Source organism: Sminthopsis crassicaudata, chromosome 4 (genome assembly GCF_048593235.1).
Source record: "Sminthopsis crassicaudata isolate SCR6 chromosome 4, ASM4859323v1, whole genome shotgun sequence".
NCBI classification, from domain to species: Eukaryota; Metazoa; Chordata; class Mammalia; order Dasyuromorphia; family Dasyuridae; genus Sminthopsis; species Sminthopsis crassicaudata.
Genome location: NC_133620.1, coordinates 467,136,580 through 467,163,151, shown reverse-complemented (window position 1 = coordinate 467,163,151; position 26,572 = coordinate 467,136,580). Strand labels below are relative to the sequence as shown.

Here is a 26,572-nt window from a genome sequence, read left to right as displayed (position 1 = left end):
TGTGCCAGCACAAGGGGCTTAGCTCGCCTTTCTGTTGTTTTCTGCTTCATCCCTCAAGTTTGCTTCTCTGGAGGTGAATGTACTACGGTTTTCAATTCAATAGCATCTCTGAGGAATATTTGTTTTTGTGAAGAAGGGTTATGACAGGAAGTGGCAAGAGATCAATAAAAGTGCTCTGTAATTTCCCGATTTTCTTCCCTGTTTTCTGGGCCCATTCATTTATTCATATAGCACCACCTCAAACACATATATTCATATACTAATTCTAATTTGGACAACTGGTAGCTTTCATCCACGTAGCTCCTGTCTGTATGAATGGTTAAATTCATCTCTCTCGTAGACTCCTGGATCCCACTGAGGAAACTCAGCAGCATTTTAAAGCTTGATGCCTTCAACACAAAATCCCAGGCAAATTGGCGCATCGGGGTGCCTCACCATCTGTAGAGAATCCTTCTTTTCCTGAGATGCTGCAGAAGATAAGGGGGATCCTGACAATGTCAAAGCCTCTTAGCAAGCACGTATCTTTCTGACAAATCCTTTCCTTGATGTTAAAAATCAGAGAGATCGTTGAATAGAATTACCTCCGTAGTTGTATTTAGCAAGGAACTGTTTATAAACTTAATATCAGATGCCCTGATGGAGAAGAGCTTTCAAAGCTTCTAGTCAAATACATGTTTTTTTCTCTTCCAGTAATCACCAAACAAGACACAATGGGGTCTTGGATTTTGTCAGCTCTGGGATTGCAAATAATGTAATTTGCTACAGAAATCATTTGGGAAAGGAGGCAGAGTCCCTCTCCATATTCAAGGTTGTCCTTGATTTGTGTAGATCATTCAAGGACTGCATAAAAATCAGGAAGCACACGGTTTCATAGTTATTAATGTATTTTTCATCACCTTTTCAGAGTAATATTTTCAACTGGAATGGTTCCTTTATTCTTTTGCCTTTTTCCCTTCCCTGAGATATCTTGCTAAATCATTCTTCTAAACGGCATCACTTCTGCATAGATTTCTTTAGGGTACAGTTGGTGGGATCCTACAGTTTTCCTCATTCGTTTCTTCAGAATCCTTTCTACTTCTCTGTGCTGCCCAGTGGGACCTGAGGCACGAGCATCTTAAAGCTTGATGCCTTTAACACAAAATCCCAGGCAAATTGGTGCATCGGGGTGCCTCACCATCTGTAGAGAATCCTTCTTCTCTTGAGACGCTGCAAAAGATCTGTTCCATTTCCTTGTGCTCCATCGATGGAACCTCCTGGCTTAGAGGAATCGCACATCCAGCTTCCATTAACTTGCCTTCTAAAGTGCTCTTGACTGTTTTACAAAGCACCCACCAGCGGGAGGAGCATCTCCATTGATGAAGCCGCAGAGGTGATACTGGAATACTTCTCCAGAGTTTTACCAAGGAATTTAAATTCCAAAGCTGCTTTACTCACAACTGCTACTTGTCTCCACCTGGCAAGGGAAGCAAACACTAGAAGCCTCCAGCGACTTCTGAGTACTCTCGGCTTTCAGGCCGTGGATACGACTTCACTGCCTCTAAATTGTTGTTGGGATTGAATCAATGCTCTCTTCCACTTCCTGCTCTTGCCAAGGGCTCTCTTGAACAGGTCCACTTGAGGTCTTGGATCCATCTGGTCCCTTTTCATCTTTATCATTTCTTCTAGCCTGGGGATGATTTTGGCTTTTGCTCTCATTCACTGTGTAGTTACTGCATGCTGGAAGGGCTGGTTCACAAGGGACTCCCCCATGAGTAACCAAACACATGTGCTCAGGCAGAATCAATTTCTTTTTAAAACACTGATGTTCGTTGGTTCCTTGGCATTGGTGCTTCTGGCAGAAAGTGCTGAAGAGACACGGGTATGAAGAATAATCTGCAAACCTTTCACCTCTTTTTTCTCAAGTCTGAGCCACATTTCCCAGCATGCTTTTAATTTAACCGACATTCTTTTCTTTTGTCCTAAAGTCTAGAATTGATTTAATTTGTCAGATTGAGTTGGGCACTGATTGGATGCAATAGACTATCACGTGCCAGAGAGAATACCAAAATGAACAGTAGTCCTTGCTCATGAACCAGTAACATGATACATACACAACTGTACTAGAATGCAGAAGGTTTAAAATGAGACATGAACAAAAATGCTATTGGAGTCCCAAGCTGGAAGTTGTCATTCATGCCAAGGAAGCACTTAAAGAAGGGATCGCAGAGCATCAATTTTGAGCTGGGAAAGAGTTTGGAAATCATTTAATCCAATTCCTCCATTTTACCATGAAGAAACTGAACTGGAAGGATCCTACAAGTTAGAAAACCTAGGAGCTAGAATTTGGGCCCCGATACTGAGAATTCAACTGTATACTCTGCTGCCTCCGGAACACTTTGGGAGAGCTGGAACAAAAGCAGACTTGCAGGCCAAACCAATGACCTGCCTAAGGTGGGGAAGTCCAGTGTGCCAATAAAGGAGCAAGTGGCCTGTTCTGGCTGCCAATGAGGATTTGTGGGGAAATCCTGGACAAATTGTCAAAGCTCAGATCAGGGAGGCTCAGTGCCTAGTCATGTGAGAAAGTAACACAGGGCAGGATTTTGATACTTCCGTAACAGGCAAGAAGAGCACATAAATGAATCCCAGGGGTGCCCATAGGGATAAGACTTCAGATGACTAACAGTTTCCAATTTGCCACTGGTCTATGTATCTTGAGTTATCTATATAAAAAACAAAAAACAAAACAAAACAAAAAAACCAAGGTCTAGCCTTGAATTTGTTTTCTTCCACAGGACAATCATTAATTCAATAAATGTTTACCAGGTGCCTGTTATGTGCAATGGCCCATGGAAGAGCAGCTGCTCAGGGGAAGCGGGGAAACAATACGGATCCCCACATGTAATGCCACAAATCCAAACCCTGCTGATGAGCTCAGAATAATTCCCCTTCTCATCTGTGTTAAAACAAGAGATGTGGGAGCTGAACAGTGCTTTCTGCTGGCACGGATTCATAACATCCTGGGTGACAAGCAGCTGAAGGCACTCCAGAGAGCAAAACAGACTCACTGCTCAATGGAGTCATTTGTAGGCTTTCCCCCAAGGGACCTAACAATTCTGAATCATTAAGGATCCACAAGCACATGTCATGCCATCGTGCCCAGGCTCCAAACACCCGAAGCCGTCTCATACAAGGGTTTTACTAAAGTCCAGAACAGTTTCTATAAAAGCATATTCCTTGAAGGCCCCGATGGAACACTTACAAAATGGCTCTTCCTTCTCATGGAGGCAGAGAAATAAAGCAGATGAGAAAACACAAGCATACAAAGACCTGAAGCTGATGAACTGGAATGAATTAAGCTGACGCTTCTAGCATGACTATTTTTCTCTGTAGGAGAATTCAATGTAGCTGTAGCTATATGCACTGGGCACTGAAGTACATGAGAAATGACCCCTGAGAATGGCACCTCTCCAAAGAGAATCAGGACCAAAGTAGCCTAGTTTTATAGGGCTGTCCTTCAGAAGATTCAGAAGTTCTTCTTTCATAAGGAAGAAAAAGAAAACAGGAACAGAAAAAATCAGCCAGAGTAGGCCATACAAAAATGATGGAACGAGAGGCTGATGACCTAACCATATGGCGAACGTGGATCGACAAGAAGTGACAAGAGCCAAGAAGGTCTTGGATAATATAATGTGCTACCCTCATCATTGGTATTGTGGGCCAGACATGAAAATCAGGGAGCGCCGTCCTCTGGCTGGAAAAGCCCAAAGAAAGAACTGAGGAAGCTTCATCTCCCAGGAGAAAGAACAAAGCTCTACGGCCTTCCAGGCTAAGAGCTGAGTCCTGGAGAACATCCTGAACTCAAGAGAAAGCGGGGAGAGTTCAAAAACAGCAGACAATCCAAGTGTTAAGTGCTTTGGAACACTCAAAAACCTTGCTGGTCCTCCAGATTTGAGATTTTGTTGCACAAAATCTTTGAAAGCTGACTTTTGGGTTCATCTCCAACTTTTCCCATATAAAGTAGCAGGAACAAAAAGATCAGAGTGCTACCCATTTTCCCATTAATGAGGGAAGCAGCCAATGTTAACATCCCGTTTATCAGACAGAAAATGAGGCACCAGGCCCGTGACTTGTCTGAGGGAACACCAAACCCAATGGCAAAGCTGTGAGGGGTCGCCTGGGCCACGTGCACACCCTCCGGGTGCCGCCCACTTTTTTCATGGAAGAATTAAATGAACCTATAGATACAGAGATCGTCTCATAAACAATTGGCAAACATGGTACAAAAGCCATCGACTGTGACATACTGTACCTGTTGGTCTTATTTCTCTTCTTTTGAATGCCTAAAACTTGTAAGCTAACACAAACCTGTCACAGTTCGCTGGCCATCAGATAGGGTATTCCACCACTTGTTAACCTAAAACAACAATGGAAACCACGTATTACCTCCCTGTGGCACAAACAAATGAAAATGGAAATCCAGAAATGGTCAAACAAAACAATTCCATCAGCAAAAAACACATCCAAGTTGAGAAAGAGAGAGAGGGGGAGGAAGGGAGGGAGAGAGGGGAGAAAGAAGAAAAGAAGAGGGAGGGAAGGAAGGAGAGTATATGTGTGTGTGTGTGTGTGTGTGTGTGTAAAAGGTGGGGGGAAATTAAAGGGCTGGAATTTGAAGTCATGCTAGGAAAAGTGGTTCAAATGTCATTGACCTCTGACACAGAGATCCTGTTGCTAGAAATACACCCCACAGAGGCTGAAGACAGAAAGAAAAGCCCCCATCCACGTTCCCTGAAATATTTATAGCAACACTTTTTTAGCAGTAAAGAACTAGGAACAAAATGGCTGCCCACTGACTGGGGCAATAATTCAACAAGTTGTGGTACGTGGAATATTATTGCATCACAAGTCATGAATATCTGGGCCTAGAAAAGCTTGGAAAGACTTCCACGAATTGATGCTAAGTGAAGCCGGAAAAACCAAGAAACAGAAACGGTGGCAAGGCAAATAGAAAGGATCACAAAACAATCCAAAGGGAATGCTGCCAAATCACAACAAGCTAGCTTGGCCCCAAGTAAGAGATCTAAGAAAAGATTCCCACCCCCTCACAACGGGAGATCCACGTGTGACTTTTTCAAAATACTGACTGATTTTGCTGATTTTTTTCTCTTTTTCTTTCTTTACAGAATATTTTTTTGTGACATCGGCTAACTCTCTGGGATGAGGGAGGAAGAAATATTGGGAGAAATTCTGGTAACAGAAACAAAAAAAAGATATAGCAATTTAATTTTTAACCAAAGACCCTGAATCCTGGATTCTTTCCCCCCGCCCCGCCAGGATTCATGGGAAAAAAGGTTGCTCCCTCTTTCTCCGGCCGGCCCTTCTATTTTCTGAAGCAGCATCCAACTCCCTTCTAAGTCTGTCTTTTCCAGAGTTAGAAGGGAGGCAGATGGAGGAAGTCATCCAGGATTCAGGATTAGGAGAGTAAAATGCCAAGAAAAAGGGGAAGGGAAGTCTGGGTATAGGCTAGCAGCTTTTTGAAGATTCTGACTACAAATGGCAAGTCTTTAAGAGGGAGAAGATGAGGAAAAATAAGGGGGAAATGCCTGAAAGGACTGAAGGTCACAATGAAGGAGAAAATCAGACTCAAGAGAAATGATGTGGTGGGAGGAGGAAGGGCAATGGTGATTGCAGAAGAGCATTTCACAGCAGCTTGGAGCAGCAGCGCTGCCTGAGGCAGAACCACCAGGTAAGCAAAGGAGGGTGAGTGAAGAGAGGGCTCATGAGGGCTGAGTTTGGGGGCTTTGTTTCCAGGAGGAGCTTTCTCTGGATCCCTTGAAAACGAGGCCTTGTCCCAACACCAGATCAGCACCTGCCCATATATTCAATGGGATAAAAATCTTCTGTATGTTAGGAAATACGGCTCCTTCACCGATAATGACTTAGCTCGTTGCCTTTTGGCAGGAGGCAGTTCCAGAATGTGTTATGATCCTCATGGCTGGGCTGATGAGGAAAACAGGAGGGAAAGAAAGACCACGACCTTGAAGTGATAAAGACCTCTCAAACACTGCCTACCTTGGAATAGGTTCCCCCCACCAACCAGAACACGGGGGCTCAAACTGCTCTTCTTCCATCCCTTCCATGACCAAGAGAAAGCTCCTTCAGAAAAAGGGAGGGAGGTAGAAAAGCTCTTGGATTAGTAACTGTCTTTCTGGTTTTTTAAACTGGACCTGACCCAGAACTATGACTGAACAAAGGAGCACAATGGTGAAGCTTTCTATTTTGGAGATGATCTTACAGGTTATTTGATCAAAAAGGCATTATTTAACACATCAAATGTTCAATATTAAAAAGGAACTTTAAAAAGGGACACGGAGCAGGCAAAAGAATGACAAGCCAGAGATGCTGTCCCTTACTTATACCCCTTCCCTTCCCACCTCATGGAAAACCAGGAATCAGGGAACTCATCCTGCCAGGCATACCAGCGGGCATTCATACCCATCCTGTTGAGCAGGCCAGTGGGCATCTGCACCCATCCTTCTGGGTATGCCACAGGCATCCATATCCACTCTGTTGGGCAGGACTGTAAGATCTGCACCCACCCTGCTGGACAGACCAGTGGGCATTCATACCCACCCTGTTGAGCAGGCCAGTGGGCATCTGTACCCATTCTGCCAGACATGCCACAGGGCATTTGTACCCATCCTGTTGGGTAGACCAGCAGGCATTTGTACTCAGAGTGATGGAGGATCTGAACCAAAGGGCACCAGGATAAGCCCCCAGCTCTTCTCAGCAGTGCCGGCGACTCCCAGGGGGCAGCTGACAGTCTTTTCAGTGAAAGCTGCCCCACAAAAACTTCCAACAACTTTACAGAAAAAGAAGCGTCGTCTCACCTGCTTTCTGAACTCTCCTTCCTTCTGAGGCGACAAGCTATCCAGCCAATCAGCCTTTACAGCATCAAAGTAGCTCTGGACTCTGGATTTCAGGGATTCATACTGCCAAATAGCAGCAGACCCAAATGCACACCCTGTAAACTAGAGAACGGGTCATGCTATAAAATGGGAGAATGTTTCTAAGGGGAACTCCCCCCAACCCTCCATCATTTCATGTTCATTGCTCCGATAAATAGTATCAAGGAGGAAAGACTCAGTGCTGAATACAGGGTAGGTGAAAACAACTCACTGAACAGGAAAATTGTCTTGGTTATTTCCTTTTTCCTGGATACACAAATTAAGCCTGGTAGTACCAGAAAATGGCCCTGAGCAGTTAAAATAACATTTTATAAGTGAGTCACTGCACAGTGAAGTGGATAGACAAGTAGCCTTGTAACCAGGAAGCCCTGGCTGTAAGGTCCTCCTGTGACCCGTACGGGCACCTCTTAGTGCCCGGGCAGCTTTCTGAGAAGTTGGGGGAGGCAGCTTCCACACATAATGAAAGCACAGGTCCGATACCCCCAACCCACGCCCCCCAAAACCGGCAGATGAGGAGAATGTCCTCAATAGTTCCCAGAGCAGGGCAGGCAGGAGGCCCCAGCAGCTCCTCGCCCTTGGTGGGATGCTCTCCCCTGAAGCTGAGCCAGAGCCCCTGCTGCTTGGCCCGGGTGCCAGGCTTTAGACCAAGCTTTCAGGCCCAAGGCCAACAAGGAGGCTCAAAGTGACGGCTAAGGCCAAAGGGCAGGACCTCTTACCCCGACGGTAAAAAACAAAGGCTTCACGAGGTTCCGTAGAGGATAGGGAGACGTATAAAAGAGAGTTTCTTCCACTGGAGGGGTCAGGGCGCTTCTCCTGTAGCCCTCGTTGACCAAGCCTCCATCTGGGCGCCGAGGCTCAATCTTTCTGGGGGCTTTCCTGAATCCATTTTTCGACTGAAAAAAGAAGTGAAACCTGGGGAGAGAGAAGATGGGCTAGGTAAGTCCAGGGCTGGTTTGTTCCCGCGCCACACCCTTCAACAAACCCCTGGTTCGCCACTCCCCGGGGGCCGCCCGTCAGGCCAGAGCCAGAGCCAGCAGAGGGCTGACGTCCAGCCCAGGATTTCCTGCAGGCCCCAAGGGCCTCCTTCAGAAACATCCAGATTAAGATGCGAAGGGCGCCTGTGTCTGAGCCAGGCCAGGAGATCCCTCGGGGACCCGAGGCCCAGGGAACTGAAGGGACAAAGTGATGTCAGACATAGAATTCAGGCCCTTTGCCCCGGGATGACTCAGGTTCATCCTCAGAAAGAAGGGAAAGCAGGAGGAGCTGTAAGGAGGAAATGTCTAGAGCGACGGCCAGCTTCTAGAACACCAAACACGGACGTATCCAATGGAAACGCTGCCCTCTGCCCTGACGCACTTCTGAGTCTGTTACGACGTTGACGTTCTCCAACCTCTGCTTTCCAGCGTCTTAGAGAAGGAGACGGGTGGCTCCAACGGGGGGCAGGGGGCAACTCTTCCTCCCCGTCCTGGCCCTCTGTCCAGTCCCCGCCGGCCGGCCTTTGGTGTCCCCTCTGCCAGCCAGACCCAAGTCCCGTGGTGAGGACGGCCCCAAACACTGGAGCTCAGCGCCGAGCCTGGCGGGGGAACCCTCCGAGTGCAGAAGTTGTAAGGAATCCTAATGAACTTGAAGAGCTTCCAACACGGAGAAGCAGAAAACACTGGCCGACATCAGGCCCTTCTGTCTGCTCTCGTGCTCGCAGTTCCCAAGACAGCCGGAAGTCGGACATTTCTGGCTCATGGGGAAGCTTTGATCCAAAGTGAACGGGACACGGGAACACTGAAGGAGGCAAAGGGGAAGGGACCTGCACAGAAGCACATTAATGGCAAATCAGTGGAAGCGGCTGCCCGGGTCTGGCTGAGCAGAGGCAGCCGCTGGCTGCCCAGGGATCTGCCCTCTGTCCTCTGTGGTACTCGGTCGGGTACGTGCAGAAGAGGATGAACATACAAGAGTGTCACCTGCAATAACCAAAGGGTCCTTTTCTTTTTTTTAAAGTAAGCTTTATGGAAACAAGAGATGAATTAAAGAACCTTTCAGTGAGTCCCCGAGTGTTGTCAGTTTATTTCTAACGTCAATTTTACAACCATGAGCTTTACAAAAATTGTCACTGCTGATCACGTCCCTCTCCCCTCCTATCCCTATTGCCTCCAGGACCCTCTGGACAGATGGCTCTGGGCCTCCCCCCTTGCCAGCATTTTAAAGCCCTAATCCCTGACACGCACAGCCCGCGTGTGACCCACTGACTCTGGCCTCCTCCTCTGCACTCTGAGCATTTTCTCCAGCTGTCCTCCCAGCCTGCAATAATCTCCCTCCTCATTTCTCCCAGCTCTGCAGAAAGCCTCTTACTGCCAGCGCCGTCCTTCGTTAATTATGCCCTAGTTAGCCTGGCGGAAGCTCCCTCTGCAGAGATTTCTCTGCCTGTTGTCTCCTTGTGGGTCTGTCAGCTCCTCGAGGACTGGGACCGTCTCCTGCCTCTTTCTGAACCCCGGCACTGAGCACAATCCCTGGCAGACTCTGAATGTTTCCTGACCGGAATCCTTGCCCGTAAGGAGGAGATTTGGAAGGATTTGGGGAAAGATAACGAGCTGCCTTGGATGTGCCGCACTGCGGATGCCTGTGGCAGCAGCACCCGGTTGGAGACGTCCGAGAGGTGGCTGGCCGTGTCTGACCTGAGCTCAGAGTAACAGGCCCGGATGCAGGGGGTGACGAGTGAGCCCAAGGGACACGATGGGATCACTGAGAGAAAAGTGAAAAAAGAGCCCAGGCCTGAGCCCCTGGGGACCCCCGCTGAGCAAACGCCACAGGACACTGAGAAGGGAGCAGGACAGGCAGGAGCGGAGCGGGACAGATGAGGATGGAGAAGGGGCCCTTCCACCGGGCCTGCTCTGGGATGTGGGTCATGGGGGCAGCATCAGCTGGGCGAGGCCGGTCTGCGAGATGAGGGGCAGAAAGGGGAGACTGTGAGCCCCGAGGACTTTGTCCAGACTGAGTCACAAAGAGCAGGAGATCTGGAAGGGAGGGAGTGTCACGTGAAGGGAAGTAGGGCCATGTTTGTGGGCAAAAGGAAAGAGGCCGGCAGACCAGGAGAGGCTGAAGAGGAAGGGAGAAAGAGGAGGATGGTGGGGGCAACCCAGGAGAAGATGGGAGGGCTCGGGGCCCAGAGCCAGAGCAGGAGGACCCTGAGGGAAAGGAAGAATGGAGGAGTCATGGGGGCGAGGGCAGGAGGGGCACAGGGGAAGCTCTGGTCCAGGTGTTCGTGGGTTTGCTCAGCCCCCCTTCTCATAAAGGAGAATTCTGTGGGAGGGAAAGGAGTCACTGGGAAGCGACAGTTTAAGAAAGTCTTGTTTATGTATTGCCTCTATTTCCCAACATATTCTTCCCTCTCATCCATTCTCTCAGAGAATAGCTCATATTTCAATGCTTTAGGTAACGCGGCTTCTAAGCACTTTTCTCAAAACCACAAGACAGATAAGACACTATAATTACCGTCATTTACAAACAAAGGGGGAGGCTCACCAAGGTTCCATGTCTCGCTAGTGCTTGTGCCCAGACCCAGAATCTCTGAGTTGGAAAACACTTTGGAGATGCCTTAATCTAATCTTTGGCTGAAGAGGAACAGCCTGGACCGCCCAGCCAAAGGCTTCCCTGAACTCCAGATAAAACTGCAGCTTCCCCGTCATTCAATTAGTCATTCAACAAGCATTTACCAGGCACCGGCTTAGAGTGTGCTCGTCCCTCAGGGAAGCAAGGCCAAGAGGGAATCCTCCCCATCACAGAGGTAGCACTAGATACACCCAGAAAGGTCTGTCCTAGGACTGACCGAGGGGAGGATGGGGGGGCACTCAGAACATCAGCAAGGACAGTGGTCAGATGGAAAGGGAGAAGAGCCAAGGGATGGAAAAGGAGGGGGCGGTGAAGAGCTCGTCCCTCCCGCTCTATCTACTCCCCCTGAAGCCTCTCACAACCGGGAGGGCCTCCCTGACTCCTTCACTCTCCGGCCTTCACAAAGGTGCTTCCCGACGGCTCCTTCTCCTATCTGCCGTCCCATGGGCCCTGAAATTCCACGCGCAAAGTCACCCCCATCCTTGTCCTTTCTCAGCCTGTGACGGAGCCTCCTTCCATGTCCGCGGGGAGCTCTCGCCGCCTCCCCCACTGGTCGCACAGGATCTCTGCGTGCTCCGCTTCCTTCCTCCCACCACCCCACCCCAGCACCAGCCTCCCACCGCAGCTTGGTGTCCCCTGCACACGGGCGGTGTTGCGTGCTGTCGTCTCCAGAAGCTGCTGGATCGCTCTCTGGGAAGAGATCTGCTGTGTCTACTCAAATCTCTCAGACAGATTCTTCTTCCTGTAACGAACCGTTGTCTCCAGGCAGTTGCTGTTAACTCTTGTCCAGAAGAGTGACTTCCCTTCCTGCAGAGAGCCCCGTCAAGCCTGATACAATTCAGAGTCTTCTCCTTGTCTCTGGGAGTCCTCTCTTTTATTCTCCCAGAGAATGGGCGTGGGATAATGCAAGGGCTTCTGGGAAGAACCACCCCAGCCAATGAGCTTGCCCCCTCTATCAAGTCAACCTGAGTTCTCACCTTGTCATTGTCCAGAAAACCTCAGTTCTCACCTTATAATTGTCCAGAAAACCTCAGTTCTCACTTAGTAATCCTAACAGGGCGGGGGAGGGGGACGAGTACATTTCATATTATCTTCTTGCTTTCATTCTCGCCCCGCTCCAATTAAACCACTGTCAGCACAAGGTGGCCAGGCTTCTCCCCGACCCCCTGCGGGTCCAACCTTCTCTGCTGGGTACATGAGGTCCCCCAGCCTTCTGAGCGTCATTTCCCAGCACTCTCAGACGATCACCGTCCCAAAGGCAACACGCGAGCCCCGCCCCGGGGTCTGCCGAGGCTTTCGCCCTTCTGACCGGGGCCCCTGGAGGTCCCACCTCTCAAGGGGTGAATGACACCTGAACGCGGCGCCTTTGGGAAGTTTCCGGATCCCTCTACAGCTAGTGGCCCTCCCCCTCAGAGCCCGGCTAGCTCTCGGATCTCCAACTCTCTCCGACACCCGGCACCGGCGAGGACGTCCGACCGGCGGCTTTCCGGCGCCCTCTCGGACGCCCGGGCTCTCGGCTGAGATTCTCTTTTAGCGCGTTCCCTTCCCACAAAACCAGCCAGCGTTTCCCTGCTACGGCGGAGGGTCGGGACGGCGCTCACAGGCACTGACAGACAGCAGCCTCTGCTTCTGCAGAACGAGGAGCACTATCTCAGCACGGCGGGGCCAGTCCCCAGTGGCCGGGCGCTCGATGCCAAATAAGCCCATTTACATTAAGCTTTCCTGCACATCCGTTTCTATGACAGATTCTGATAACGTTTGGCGCGACCTCTAGTTTTTCCAGAAAACACGGCCGGGTCAGTGCCGGCCTCCTGGGGCTCCTCCGGTGCAGCCGGGGCCTGGCCGCCTCCGGATCTGCTGCCCGGCCCTTGTCTCCAAGGGGATGCGCGGCTTTCCCCTCTCAATCAGAGCCTCGGCCGCCGCCTGACTCCTGACTCTTCCTTCTGCCCGGGCTGTCACTGGAGGTGGGGGCTCCGATGTTCAGTTTCTCGGGGCAGCAGGCGCGTGTCCCGGCCAGGTCTCCCCGTCCTCCCAGCGGGCGGCGTCCTGGGGGGGGAGGGCAGCGCTTTGGGATCCCGGCCCCCCCCCCACGGGCGGCACTGCCGCTTCTTCCTCCTCGCTGTTTGTCCTGAGGGTCACAGGGCGGAGCGGGAGGGCTCTTAGGGCCACACGCGGGCCGAGGGCTCGAAAGCTGCAGAGAAAAGGGCTGACGCGCTCGTGGCTGACGCGCTTTGAGGGGGGCGGACATCAGGCGCTCTGCAGCCATGGGGGTTTTACCGTCCTCAGTCTGCGAGCTAAAGCCCGCCGTCCCGCATGGAGCCGAACCAGCTCGCGCCCATCTCCAGCACCCACTGTGCTCAGCCTCGTTGGGTCCCTCCGCGCCGCCACCGCGTTACAGGGCCAGGCGGAGAGGGCGGGTCTCCAGTCAACTTAGCTCGATGACCTTCTCTGGGATCTGCCCAGATCCTGCACGGACAGGCCCGGCTGGCGGTCAAGGACTCCTCCTCCTCCTCCTCCTCCGACTCCTCGGGCCCAAGCGCAAAGGCAGGTGCGGACACATGAGCTCTCCCTGCCAGGCGAGGGAGCGGAGCCCCGCAGGGCACAAAGCGGCCCTGGCGCAGACCTGGGCACGGCCTCTGCTCAAACCCGTCTCACTTCTCCCACCTGAAGGCGGGCCAGCCCGGGGTCAGGGGTCAGCCCCGCCCCTGCGATATCCTTCCCTTCCCTCTCCCCAAAGAAACCTCGGGGAGCGCCTGTAGCCTCTGGGACCGAAGGCTTGGCCGCTCTCTGGGCTCTTTCTGCTGCATGGCGTTTCCTCCCCGCCCCCATGACAAGTCCCAGGCACTTGCTGTTTACTAGTCGGCGCCTCAGGCAGAATTAGCCCAAAGGAGAACGGGGAGAGGACGGGAGAGAGAAGGGGGAGGAGCAAGCACTAATTAAGCGCTTACTATATACCAGTGCACAAACACCTCACTGGAGACAAGGTTAAGCCGTGCTTGGGCTGGGGCAGAGCCGAGGGAGAACACGGGGGGAGGGGCTCCGGGGGCGGAGGACCCGCGGGTGACCTTGGGCCGCCCGGCCCCTCCCGGGCCTCAGTTTCTCCCTCTGCACAGCCATGGGGCGGACGGGCCAGCTCCGGGACTCGTGCTGGGGACGGGGTGGGGGGAAGCCCTCGAAAGGCGCGGACGGACGAACTGGAAAGAGACATCAGCACGCCAGGGTCAGGGGTCGGGCCCAGGACTCTCCAGACCCCCGGGAAAGCAAGTGAGCCGGGAGGAGCGGGGGACTCCCGGGCCCGGGCCCCGCCCAGCCGCGGCCCCGCCCTTACCTGGGACCCAGCAGCAGGGCGGGGGCCCGGCCGACGCGCAGCTCTCGGCTCTCGGCCCCCGAGGCCCCCCAAGCCGGGCTACCGCAGCCCCAGCCGCTCCGAGCCCAGGCTCTCCACGCCATCTTCCCGACCTCCGCCCCCCATGTCCCACCCCTTCCTCTGCCGCCCTTTGCACTTCCGGAGCGTTCTTCCTCCAGCCCCTCCCCGATCCCGTGCATCAGCCGCCCTCGCCCCCTGGTGGCGGTGGCGGAAATGGCTCTGACTGAATCCGTCTGGAGGGAGGGTGGGCTCTCTCTCCAGAGAGAAGGGAGGGCGGGCTCTGTCTCCTGGGAGATGGAAAGGCGGCTCTGTCTCCAGGGAGACAGGAGGCGGGTTCTGTTTCCAGGGAGACGAGAAGACGGGGTCTGTCTTAGGGAGCTGAGACTGCAGGGACCTAACTGCTGGCGTGGTCATGCTAGAGGGTCGGTCATTCAACAAGCGCCCACTAAGTGCCAGGCACTGTGAATGGAAAAAAAAAAAAAAAAAAAAGGGGGAGCAAACGCCCATTCGTGCCCTTGTCAAAGCCAGCATAAATTGGGGGTGGTCTCAGAGGGAAGAGTTCGTGGGCACCAGCACTAGGAAGGCTTGGACGCCCAGCCCCCACTTCAGGGCTTTCCCAGCTGCTCTGGACTCCGTGGCTTCTGCCTCAGTTTCCTTATCTGTAGGGCCCCCTGTGAGAGTCTGGCCTGGTGTTTCTCTGAGGGTCTCTGCTCTTTCCTTTCTACCTTCTATTACGTTCCTCTTTCCTCTCTTAACCTTCTCTTCGGAATGCTCCCCTTCCCCTCTCCATTGGAGAAGGCCATAAACTCTTCTAATGTATAACAGGGGTTATTCCAGCTCTTTTGTCAGTCAGACAACCCGAGGAGTCCCGAGCTCTTCTGCCCCCGGCGCAGCCTTTCTCTGAGGTTGCTTTAGTTTGGGACTACTTCCGGACATGCACTAGAGCGAGGAACTGCCCCCTTGTACAGTCTGCATCTGGGGGGCTAAGATGGGAATTCTGCTTTTCCTCATTCCTGAGCCAGCTCTCTTTCCATTTTAATCATCCAACTCCCATCATCCATCTGGCCACTCTATGCAAATCATCCTCTTAGTGCTTAGCCACAATGGAAGGGCAGAGCAGAGTACTTTTGTTCATAACCACATAGAGGCCAGCTTGTATTCCCACTGGGCCTCCCCTCCCCCTTAGTGAGAACATGCACCATGAACAAATTCCAGCTTTCTAAACAGTTCCACAACCCAGATGTTGTTTACGTTCTCAATGAAGCCAATGTAGAAACTATAAGAAGAGCACATGATCTCAGCCAGCACGGCCTTCTGATATGTCAGAACCAGGGCGTCTATAGTGATGTAAAAAGAAATAATGAAGCAAAATTATCATGACAAGCTTAATCTCAAAGAAAAGAGAGAGGAGAACACCCCCTGCTTTGCAGAAGTGGGAAAACACGGAAGTGGAACACGGAATGTCAAACTTTTTTCACTATATTGTTTTATTCTTCTCAAACTTTTTTTTTTTTTTTCAATGGCTTTCTGGGAGAAAGTGGGGGATGGATACTGTAGGAATGTAGGTGAGGTAAAAAGTGGTACCAATAAAATTATTTTTGAATATATTTATATTTTAATAAAAATGCATAAAAAAGATGTAAAGTACTGAGTGAGATTAATGGAGAAATGGTCATTAAAGATGGGGGGAAGGGGAATTCCCATCTAGGATGAGAAATGCAAAGCCTTCTGGGCGGAAAAGACACCGGAGAATTCAAAGATCACAGATTTAGCACTGGAGTTGACTTCAGAAGTCATTTAGTCCAGCCTCAGCCCCCTTCCCTTTTTTTAAGGATGAAAGAATTGAGGCTGAGAATAGTTAATTGTCTTGCTCAAGGTCCCATAGGTATTAAGGAAGCTAGATGGCACAATTGATAAGAGCACCAGCACTGGAGACAGGAGGACTTGACTTCCAGTCCAGCCTCAGATACTTGCTAGCTATATCATCCTGAACTAGTCCCTTGACCTGCTTGCCTCAGTTTCCTCATCTGTAAAATAGGGTAATAATAGCACTGCCTCCCAGAGTTGTGGAGATAAAATAAGATACTTGTAAAGCTCTAAATAAATGTTAGCTATCATCAATTTGCATGGTCTCTAACACTAGAGCCAATGCTCTTCCCTAAAAGTACAGAGGCAGTTAGTTGAAATAATATAATGTCAAGATGTTTCATTCTGCTGTCGGAAGATCGTTTTAGCCAGTCCCATCAGAAGCCTTAAATGGGGGGAATAGTGGGATACATAGTTGGAATGCTGGGCAGAGGTCATGATGTGGAAGGTTTTGAATTAAAGAACCAAAGGCCCAGGCTTTTTCCTGAGGCATCGATAACTCTCAGAGAAGCGAATCGGATCAGCAGTGCACCAAGGAAGAGCAGAGGAGCTATTCAGGATCCCAAATCCCGAAACAAAATATTAAGATGGGGTCAAGACAGAACAGAAGAGATGATCATTCTTAGGAGAATGTCATGAGGCATTGATGCATCCGGGAATGGAAAATGGATCTGGAGAGACACCTGGTGGACAGACAAGGATGCCAAAGACAAGAAACTGAACTGAATTCATTTGATGAATGAATAAAAATGGCTTAAGCATTTACCACTGTGTTAAAGACTGGGGATTAAAAAAATATTGAGACAATCTCTGCCCTTAAGTAGCTTATGTCCTAATTGGACGAGACAAGACATGTATGAGGATTTCCATCTGGGACAGATGGAAAGACTCAGACATCCCAAGGAATCAGAAGCAGGTGAATAGGGAGGTCCAAGAACTCTTGGGCTTCATCTGCAGGCCAATGGCAGTGCTGGGGATCTGGAGGGTCATCTTGTGGCAGATGATAAGGTCTGGGGGAATTCAAGATGCATCCACTCCATGGGCCACTCCAGTTCTACATTATCATCCATCCCTTGAAAAGCCCTATCCGTCTTTTGTGGATATAATTAGAGTGACTTGAAAAGTTGATTCAGAGATGATGGTTTATGTCTAAGTTCTGGAGGGATTTCTAGAAAGCGGGAGGAGTACCGTTTATTTTCATAATTGCTAGGAAGTTTTTTCTTATATCCAGCAGAATCTCCTGCCCTTTGATTCAACATCTTTCCTAACATAAACTCAGAGCTAAAAATGGGCAAGGCAGAGTCTCTCAGGACTATGACATTTCCTTGCCAGGATATTATGCTTCTGTTAAGGGAGCCCAAGATCGCTTCATCTTTTTGTGGGAAGTGCTGTATCACACTCTTGATAAGTCTCTAGTCCTCCAAAAACCACAGGCCTCTTTTGTGTGAATAGCTTTTTAAGTAATCATGTCAGCAGCCCTCTCCTTATATTTCTGGAGTAAAACAAAAAACAAACTCAAAACTTCCATATAGGACTTAGCATTTATTTCTATTCAACTTAATTTGCAACAGAGGACAGGGAGTCAGCCTCAGAGTCAGGATGGCCTAGGCCCAAGGCCTCAGACTCTGACACCTGCTGACAAACCCTTTTGTTTCTGAATGCCCCCACATATCTTTCTGGTTTACAGAGCAGATAAGTACCCCAACAGTAACCCTCGGGCTGAAAGAGTACTTCACGCATCAGTATTACTCCAAAGGAGACTCTTAAAGGCTCTGGCCTTTGTCCTCCCTGTGACTTTCATCCAGCAACTACAAGGAGGTCCCTGGTCCTTCATTCTGAAGTCTGCTGGTGGGGCTGGGACTTGTTTCATGTTGCTTAGAATATGCTCTGTAAAACATACCAAAGTTCCTTTTTATGATTTCTTTCTTTTCTAGAAAAAGCTGCATAGCTGGCTTTGATGTCAAGAAGATCAGGCTTTGAGTCCTGCCTCTGACCCATCTTGACTGTGACTCTAGCCATGTCACTTCTCAGTAGTCTAGGTAATTCTCTAGGATTTTATTTTGTTGTTAGCATGCTTGAAAAATTTTTTTTTCATTTTTAAAATTCAATTTTATTTTAAGCTTTGAATTTTCTTCACGCCGCCTACCTTGAGAAAGCAGGAAAAACAAAATTTATTACAAACTTGTATAGTCAAGCAACACAAATTCCCTCCTTAGCCATGTCCAAAAAAACCCATGCTTCGGTCTCCCCTCTGGGTCCATCAAGTGTCTTTGAAGGTGGGCAGCAAGTCATCAGGTGACCTTTGGCATCATGGGGGTCATTTTGTGGGTCAGAGTTCCTAAGTCTTTCATAGTTGTTAGTCTAAGACAACGTGCAGAGAAATCGCCTACCTCTGGCTGTAGAGAAGTTCCACACTTAAGAGTTGACTCAACCAATAAATTTGAAGATCCAGATATTTTCCACTTCCTTGTTATTTTTTTTTTTCCTGTAGTACCAGAGCAGAGGACCTTCACTTTTTAGGTCCTGGACACTCAGAATCATGTTTTAAAATGCATAGAATAAACAGTATCAGAAAGGATACCATTGAAGGATACATTGAAGTTTAGTTTCAAAATATATTTAGGGGGGTTTATGGGCCTTTGGTGGTTTATGGAAACTTCTCCAGTTCATACACAGCTCTGGTGACGGGAGCCTCGCTGCCTCACAGGCAGTTCCTTCTGCTTTTTGGACAGAGCCAATTATCAGAAAGTTCTTCCTTATTAAACAGTACTTGTAAGGGGCAGCAGCAGAGTGCACTGGAAACTTGGATTCAGGAAACATCTGGATTCGACCCCTTGTGTTCAAGAAGAATAAATATTAGGGGTCATAGGCAGTTGTAGGAACTCCGGGACCTGTTTTCTCCTCTGTAAAGCAGGCACTTGCCCTGTGTTGAGTTTAAAGGAACTGTATAAATGTCAGCTCTTTATTATCAGATGTCACAGAGCAGGAGGTGAGTCGGGCCAGCGGGTTTCTGACAGCTGGGCTGTGGGATGCTCTCACTTTGTGGACGAGAAGATGCTGACCTGGGGGTACACGGCCTCCCTTATGATCGAGGCCTGTTTTTTGGAAAGTCCAGGGAGTTCCTCACCTTCTGACTCCAGAAGGAAGAAAGCTGAGAGGGAGGCACGGACTCAGCCTGCATGGGGGGAGGGGAAGGGAACTGCGCTTGGTGAGAGGGGCCTTTGTACACAGAGGGAAACTGAGGCAGAGCGTGTCCCAGATTCACACCAGGACTCTCAGGCCCAGTAGCCTTAATAACTGGCTCGAGGGTAAATGTTGAAAACTATGCATGTATTTTGAAAATAAAAGGCTTTATAAAAAACAATCGGGGTACGCCCACTTTCCCAGGGTGTACCCGAAACCACAGGGGCCGTCAGGCTGCCCAGAGCTGTGCTCTAAGGCCTCCGCACTGACACGGGGGCCGCGGCGCCCCTTTCTCGCGTGGCTCGCTCTCGCGTGACTCCCCAGGACTGGCCCCGCTCAGGGCCTCGGGCCGGGGTCGCTCCTGGGGCTCCGCTCCCGGAGGGCGTCCTCGTACTTCCGCAGCTGGGCCCAGAAGCCCGGGTTGGGCTCGGCCACGGGTCTGGCCTTTTTCACCACCTGGGGGGTGGACACGTACTGTGAGGCGAGTGGGGGGTCCCGTGGCTGCCCCCCAATACTACGGCCCATCTGGGGGCGGGCCTCCACAAACTGGCGGCCAGGACTGCTTCCCCCCCCTTGGGCACGTGCCCTGAAGTTCATTCAAGACATCCCTTTAGGTCCTGGAGACACAAGGGACTAAGGACTGCCCCACCCCCTGGGGCCCCGAAGCCCCGCCCCTAGCCCCGCCCCTTCTGCTCCACGGACGGGTCACCTCCTTAGGATCGCTCCACTCTCTCATTCAAAGTCCGCCCCCTCGGCCCCGCAGCCCTCAGTAGGCCTGGTCGCGCCCTTTTACCGTCCCGGGTGGGCCAATCACACTTCCCCGCCGCTCCGGCCCCGCCCACCTGGAAGGCCTGCTCCAGGCTGAGGCCGCCGTGCCGCATGAGGTAGGCGGTGCACACCGCCGCCGAGCGGCTGCGCCCGTTCTTGCAGTACACCAGGCACGTGCCGCCGGCGCGCGCGGCCTCCTCCAGAGCGGCGCAGCAGGGCTCCAGATGCGTCAGCAGGTCCTCGGCCGGGTCGTCAAAGATAGGCACGCGCAGCGTGCGCACGCCCGGCGCGCGCGGGCACGGCTGCTGCCGGGTCACATTGACGCAAAACGTGACGCGCTCGCGCGCCAGCAGCTCCGCGTCCGCGGCGACGCGCGCGGGGCCCAGGAGCAGCCGCGGCGTGATTCGGGCTATCTGCCGCCCGGTCTCCGAGCCCGTGGCCACCGCCGGGCCTCCTGCCGGGGCTGCCGGCTCCGCGTCCATAACAGCTCGGAGAGGTCGAGGGGAGCCCAGCTGCCCTCCCCCGCCCGTCCCTCCCACGAGCTATATTTACCACAACCACCCGCGCTCCTCCGGGTCCTAGTGCCGGGAGTCCTCCCCCACCAGCGAGGGAGGGAGGAAGCCTTGGATTTTAATGCAGGTTCCTCCCTCTTGGGCCTCCGTTTCTCCCGCTGTTCAGAGAGAGCCTTCGGGGGGGTCCTCCCTGCGGGGGGTGTGACACACGTGGTCTCCTACCCGGGAATCATCTCGTTTGTCCGTCTTTTACAGAAGGGTAAACTGAGGCACGGGGCACGGGGAGAGACTTCAGGTCTGGATTTAGAGTCGGAAGGGATCCCGCAGCCGGTTCTCTAAGCACGACGGGGGAGTCATTTACTCGCCCAGGGCCGCACAGGTAGAGGCTGGGCCGGTTTGAGCCCGAGTCCCACGGATCCTTCTGCCACCATGCTGGGGCGGCCGGGGTGGGAGGAGCAGGAGGAGGGGGGAGGGAAGAGGAGAAAGGCGGAGTGAGGGGGCACCAGAGATGCTCCGACCGAGACTTCTCCCAATCTCTCCGTTACATCTGACTAAAAAAACTGCGTCATTCCAGACTTTACTTAAAGAAGGCGAACCTGCAAGAACAGGGACAAGCTGATCAGCTCCTCTGTTCCCAAACTAGGGCGTAGTTCTATATATAGAGACAGAGAGACAGAGACAGAGACAGAGACAGAGAGACACACATGCGCACGCACACAATGTGGCAAAGGCCCCGCCCAAAGCAGGGAGGCAGGTGCTCGCCAGTCTGGGTCTGCTCATGGGGGAGCTCAGAGTGGTGGAAACAGCCCCGATTTATTCAGAATTACCGCAGGGCTAATACACTAAGGTTCTCAGATTACTACTCCCTGTGGTAGCGGTCAGTCACACACAAAGTATTCAGACTGCGGATAATAGGACGTCTGGCAGAGCTCTGTGGATATAGGACTGCCCTGTGGGGGGGATCCTGGCCACACTGAGATAGCTTTGTAATGGGTGACTCTCGCTGGTTGGCTGTGCGTGTGACCTCACAGGCTCTTTATAAGCCCACTGCAGGCAGCACCCGCTCTCTTTAACCTGGCTCCTAGCCTGGGGTAGCTGAGCCAAGCTGATGGATAGCCCAGAGGTAAGGGTTTTGGTAGTGAACACGTGGGTCTTCTGACCAGGTGTTCACTCGGGAACCAACAAGTCAGGGCATCAGTCAGGGCATTATGTGAGTGGGTATAATAAAGGCTTTTAAGATTACACGTGGCTGTTCTTGAGCGCACTACCGGTTATTAAATTATAGATTCAAGAGATTGTGGCCAGAGACCTTTGAAGGCCTCAGAGGAGGCGAGCCGGGTAGAGTTGACACTGCAAAGGTCAGTGGTCACAGGTGCTCTGTTGGGCCTAGGGCAGACTGGTAATAGTAACTGCCAGGAGAGCACGTTACATATATGTTTACTTTTGACTTCTAATCTGGCTAGCTGAGTGACCCTGGATAATTCATTTCACCTTGTTTGTCTCAGTTTCCTCATCTGTAAAATCAGCTGAGAAGGAAATGGCCAACCAGTCCAGTATCTTTGCTTAGAAAACCCCAAATGAGGTCAAGAAGAGTCGGAGATGGCTGAAAAACAACTGAACAGTTTTTCAATATTGCATTGCTGAACCATAAGCAAAGTGTCTAGCAGACCTCAATGCCCTACATAAATGCTGCTGTTCAGTGATTTTCAGACCCCCTTTTGAGGTTTTCTTGGCAAAGACATTGGACTTGTTGGCTGTTTCCTTCTCCAGCTGATTTTACAAATGGGGAAACTGAGGCAGAGTGAAGGGACTTGCCCAGGGTTACAAAGGTAGGAAGTATCTGAGGTGGTATTTAAACTCAAGTCTTTCCAACTCAAAAGTCCAGCTGACCATTCATGTGTGCCAGCTAGCTCTGTGCTAAGTGCTTAGGGTACAAATAGAAAAGCAGTCAGTGTCTACTTTCAAGGAGAGGAGGGAAGGGTTTGGAAGTCATTGGTTTAGTGAGTAGAACTTTCAGATGTTTGTGGGAGAGGCACTGGGATCTTCATTTTATACCAGTTCCTAGAGCTAGTCATGGATCATGTATACATGCATGGTGTGTGCACATATGTGTGCATATGTAAGTCGTGTGTTGCATTGTGTGCATGTATGTAGTGTGTGTGAGTGTGTGTGTGAGTGTGTGTGTGTGTGTGTGTGAGTGTGTGTGTGTGTGTGTGTGTGTGTGAGTGTGTGTGTGTGTGTGTGTGTGCGTGCGCGTGCAGGGCAAGAGGCATAACTCCAGTTCAGAGCTGAATAACTTAGCTCCTCTCAGGCCCAGTTTCTGAAGATTGGGTTTGGAGGGGAAGCAGCCGCAAAGCAGAACTAGAATAGTAACGAAGTTGCATTTATATAGCACCTTCTGTGTGCCCGAGACTTTACAAATATGATCTAATTCGATCCTCACTAAAGCCCTGGGAGGTAGGTACAATTATCTGGCCCATTCTGCAATTGAGGAAACCGAGGCAAACAGATTTCAGTGATTTAGCCAACCCCCTCCAGCTGGAAAGTTTCTGAGACGTGATTTGAACTCAGCTCAACTTGATTCTAGACCTAGTGCTCTACCCACTGTGCCACCTAGCTGCCCAAGTTTTAGAAGTTTGCTTTTTAGTTGGGAAGACAGGGTAGACATCTATAAAGTATTCAGTGTAGGCTGAATATAAAAGGCTGCCCCAAGGTCTAATTCAAATAAATCCAGTGATTAGTTGGGCAAGAAGAATAGTTACTGGAGACTGGAGTAGTTAGAAGGTCCACAACCTGGGCCTTAGAGGATGTTCTAGGTAAGTAGAACACCCCAAAAATGGGAGCCAGAGAGCATGAGCTTGGGATGTATCGAGATTGGGGATAGACTGGGTTCCCTGGAGCAGGGCGAGTTTGGGGAATGGTAGAGATGCATTTGAGAGGAGAAAGACCTCTATTTTTGTCACCTCCTACCCCTACCAGCAACAATAGTATATAGTGGTTTAAAGTTTGTAAAGTACTTTAAAAATATTCTCATTAATCACTTTGTAGAGCTTTGACTTCCAGACTTCTTGTACAGTCTTTGGCTCTACATAAAGCTATGGCAAAGATAGCATGTGGTTGGCTTCTATGATAGCCATTAAAACATTTTGTGACTTAATCATCAAGGACTTGGATTAGAGTAATGAAAAGTCAGCCTGTGCTCTCTTTCTTTGGAAGGAGACCCATTTATCTCTTTTCAGTGTGGTTTGTCGAGATTTTGGAGCTTTTATGAAGATAATGAAGAGCGAGATAAATCCTAATTTGTAGTGATGGCGCACCTAATGAGGCAGCATTACCCAGGGTACGGTTCCAAGAGCTGTTAATTAGAGCACAAAACATGAGCCAGTAGAATAAGAATTTGTTTTATTTTAGTTCCTCAGTAAAAGGGGCTTGGTTCATTCTGGGCACTGGCCAAGCCATTCCAAAAGGTGCAGCCATTCAGAAATCAATCAAGAAATACTTAGAGTGAAATACAAAAATGGATCTGTGCCTTTATTAATATTGATACTGCCTCCCCCACTGCTGACTGCAGCCCATCTGTACCTTCTAAAATGGTACCGTTCTTGTTCATGTTCTCGTGTGATTTGTCCATAAAGGATCTGTCCAGTGCACTGGAGACATTCCTCTGGGCCTTTTAGTTTCACTAGAAGGCCAGGGTAACTTTCAGGCTGTTCAGAGAACAAAATAGGGAAAAGGAGAGGCTGTTTGCCATGTTGAGGTACTGGTCCCATCTCAGTGCCTTCTCTCTGTTGATTATATGTTGGTCATACAAAATTGCTTTCATGTTGTTCCCCCTCGTTAGATTGTAAGCTTCTTGGGAACAGGAACTGACTTTTGCTTTCTATCTTCAACAATTAGCACCAGTTCCTGGCACATAGTAGGGGCTTAACATAGGCTTTTTGGCTTGATTTGATCTACTGGTTCTTGATAGGGATGGGGAGAGATAATAAAGGAATAAATATTTATAGAGTACCTACTGTGTACCAAGCATCGTTCTAAGAACTTTACAAATGTTACCTCCTTGGATTCTTACAACAATTCTGAAAACATTCACATTGAGGAAACTGAGGCAAATGGGGTGAAATGACAGCTAGGAAGTGCCTGAGAACAGATAGAAGCAGGAAAGCTCCAGGCTCTGTGCACCGTGGCACTCTCTCACTGCCCACGTGTATATCCACAAACGGGAAGCCACTGCTAGAGCTGCATTTTCCCCTTTTTGGCAGTCTAATTTTGTTTTCGAATCTACACGTCCTTTTTGTGAATCACACAAATAGAAACACACATAAACATCCATATAATCTCACATACAGTTACATATTCCTAAAATTATTAACAATTTACCATGTGCTAGCTAATCATTTAAACAGAAAGGTCTTCAAGGTGGGGCCCTGTCCTCATGGGGCTCACAATTGAATAGGAAAATTATGACTAGGCGACATTATTCAATATGTGATATCTACATAATGAGTATCCAATAATTGTCCTCACGGACTCATGATCAAATAGGAAAATTATGATTAGACAACATTATTTAATATGTAATACCCATATAAATATCCAATAATTGTTGTCTTAATGGGCTCATGATTGAATAGGAAAATTATGATTAGGCAACATTAATATGTAATACCCATATAAGTACAATTATTATTGGGTCATAGAGGTTATAAACAGAGAGTTTCAGAAGAAATTTGGGTTCAAACCCAGCTGCTGACACATACTGACTGTAACCCTGAACAATTCACCCGAGGGCTCAGTGCTCTGTCCAGAGCTGGCACTGGGAGGGGAACTTGTTATACCAAAAAAAAAAAAAAAAAAAAAAATCACAGATCCCGACGAAACCACAATGAACCAGGGCAACAGTAGGAGATATGGCACACTCAGCCACCCAACACTTCTCTGTACAAAAACGTGGCTGCTAGGCGGAGTTGGAGGCCATTTGTGATTGTGCTCTCCACATCATGCTGATTTGGATGTGAAAACTCTTCCCCCCTCCCCGGGCACTCAGATGGGACCATCTAGAGTGAAGCCCAAGGAGGTGCCAAGCCACCCTTTGTAACGAGCTGTCGTCTCCAGAAGTTGCTGGATCGCTCTCTGGGAAGAGATCTGCTGTGTCTACTCAAATCTCTCAGACAGATTCTTCTTCCTGTAACGAACCGTTGTCTCCAGGCAGTTGCTGTTAACTCTTGTCCAAAGAAGTGACTTCCCTTCCTGCAGAGAGCCCCGTCAAGCCTGATGCAATGCAGAGTCTTTCTTCTTGAATCCTGGCTCTGAATCTCCTCCAGCTCTTATCCTTCTCCAGGCCGATCTGCTCTCCAGGCCCAATATTGTGTCTTTTATCCTCCCAGAGAATGGGCATGGGATAATGCAAGGGCTTCTGGGAAGAACCACCCCAGCCAATGAGCTTGCCCCCTCTATCAAGTCAACCTGAGTTCTCACCTTGTAATTGTCCAGAAAACCTGAATTCTCACCTTGTCACTATCCAGACAACCTCAGTTCTCACTTAGTAATCCTAACAACCCTTGACTCAGAAACCACAGAGGCTGAGATGGCACAACGGGGAGGGAACTGTTGATGCTGCCACAAATCCCTTGTCTGAAGAGTAGGCCCTTGCCAGTCTTAGAATGACTCTGTCCATTCTCTGGATCAGCAGCAGTTTTATCACAAGGTCCAGTGTGGGAAAGGGGTGGACAAATCTCATCACTGACTAATTCTTTAATTGGAAAAATGAATTTGGGTCCAGATCACAAGGAAAGTCATCAACTGTGACATTTGATTGAATCTTTGATTTATGTGAAAAAGTAAAAATCAAAGTAATAAGTGGTAAAGTAATCAACGCCATAATTTTCACAAAAGTATACCTGACTGCTGATAGCACAAACAATCCTCCTATCCCTTGTGTTTACCACCTATTACTGGTCCTAGCTTCACTTTAAAAAGCATTCTTCGATCTCACTTTTCAGGCTTTTTTGGTGATCTTTATTCCCAGTAAGGCACCCTTGATTTTTTCCATATCTAATTTTCTCTGGATAATGATGTTGGAGGAGACATAAAGGAGCAGCACTATGCTTATTGATTCTGCTGGAATTACAGGCAATGTGAGGGATGTATGGGGAGAAGGGAGAGAGTATGTTTTTTCCATTAAATCATGGTACTCAGTCCAGTCTGCATGTTTATTAACCAGTCCAAGCAACAAATACTATTAGCTGGCTAATCAGTCGACAAGCATCTATTAAGCCCTCCTGGAATTCTCCTCCAAGCAGCAACCTGGGAAATGCCCCTTGCTGGGCCAT

General features: G+C 49.8%; 2 protein-coding genes across 3 annotated transcripts in view; both read right to left on the bottom strand.

The window, feature by feature from the left end:
- PARL (presenilin associated rhomboid like) overlaps window positions 1-14,229 on the bottom strand; it is a 30,213-nt gene extending 15,984 nt beyond the window's left edge. Inside the window, exons 1-4 of the mRNA XM_074264180.1 lie at window positions 13,873-14,229; window positions 7,661-7,856; window positions 6,867-7,007; window positions 4,345-4,393 (exon numbers count right to left, since the gene is read on the bottom strand). Of these exons, the coding sequence (XP_074120281.1) occupies window positions 4,345-4,393; window positions 6,867-7,007; window positions 7,661-7,856; window positions 13,873-14,090 (604 nt within the window). The 5' untranslated portion in view covers window positions 14,091-14,229. The remainder of the gene's footprint in view (window positions 1-4,344; window positions 4,394-6,866; window positions 7,008-7,660; window positions 7,857-13,872) is intronic.
- A 3,070-nt stretch (window positions 14,230-17,299) lies between these two features.
- DUSP28 (dual specificity phosphatase 28) lies at window positions 17,300-20,279 on the bottom strand. 2 transcript variants are annotated; one of them, XM_074264178.1, is made up of 2 exons: window positions 19,803-20,275; window positions 17,300-19,416 (listed from the first exon to the last, which is right to left on the bottom strand). In XM_074264178.1, the coding sequence occupies exons 1-2, from the start codon at window positions 20,208-20,210 to the stop codon at window positions 19,297-19,299; spliced, it is 528 nt and encodes a 175-aa protein (XP_074120279.1). In that variant the 5' UTR covers window positions 20,211-20,275; the 3' UTR covers window positions 17,300-19,296. The 2 variants fall into 2 exon arrangements, with proteins under 2 accessions (XP_074120279.1, XP_074120278.1); XM_074264177.1 differs by having other exon boundaries at window positions 18,245-19,416; window positions 19,754-20,279.
- Between the last annotated feature and the right edge of the window lie 6,293 nt (window positions 20,280-26,572).

What these genes read in the sequence shown, in the direction of transcription:
- DUSP28 (XM_074264177.1), bottom strand. Translation starts at nt 20,210, where the DNA reads ATGGACGCGGAGCCGGCAGCCCCGGCAGGAGGCCCGGCGGTGGCCACG. An exon ending in TGATTGGCCCACCCGGGACG is followed by an intron (nt 19,417 to 19,753) that starts GTAAAAGGGCGC and finishes TCCACCCCCCAG; the next exon opens with GTGGTGAAAAAGGCCAGACC.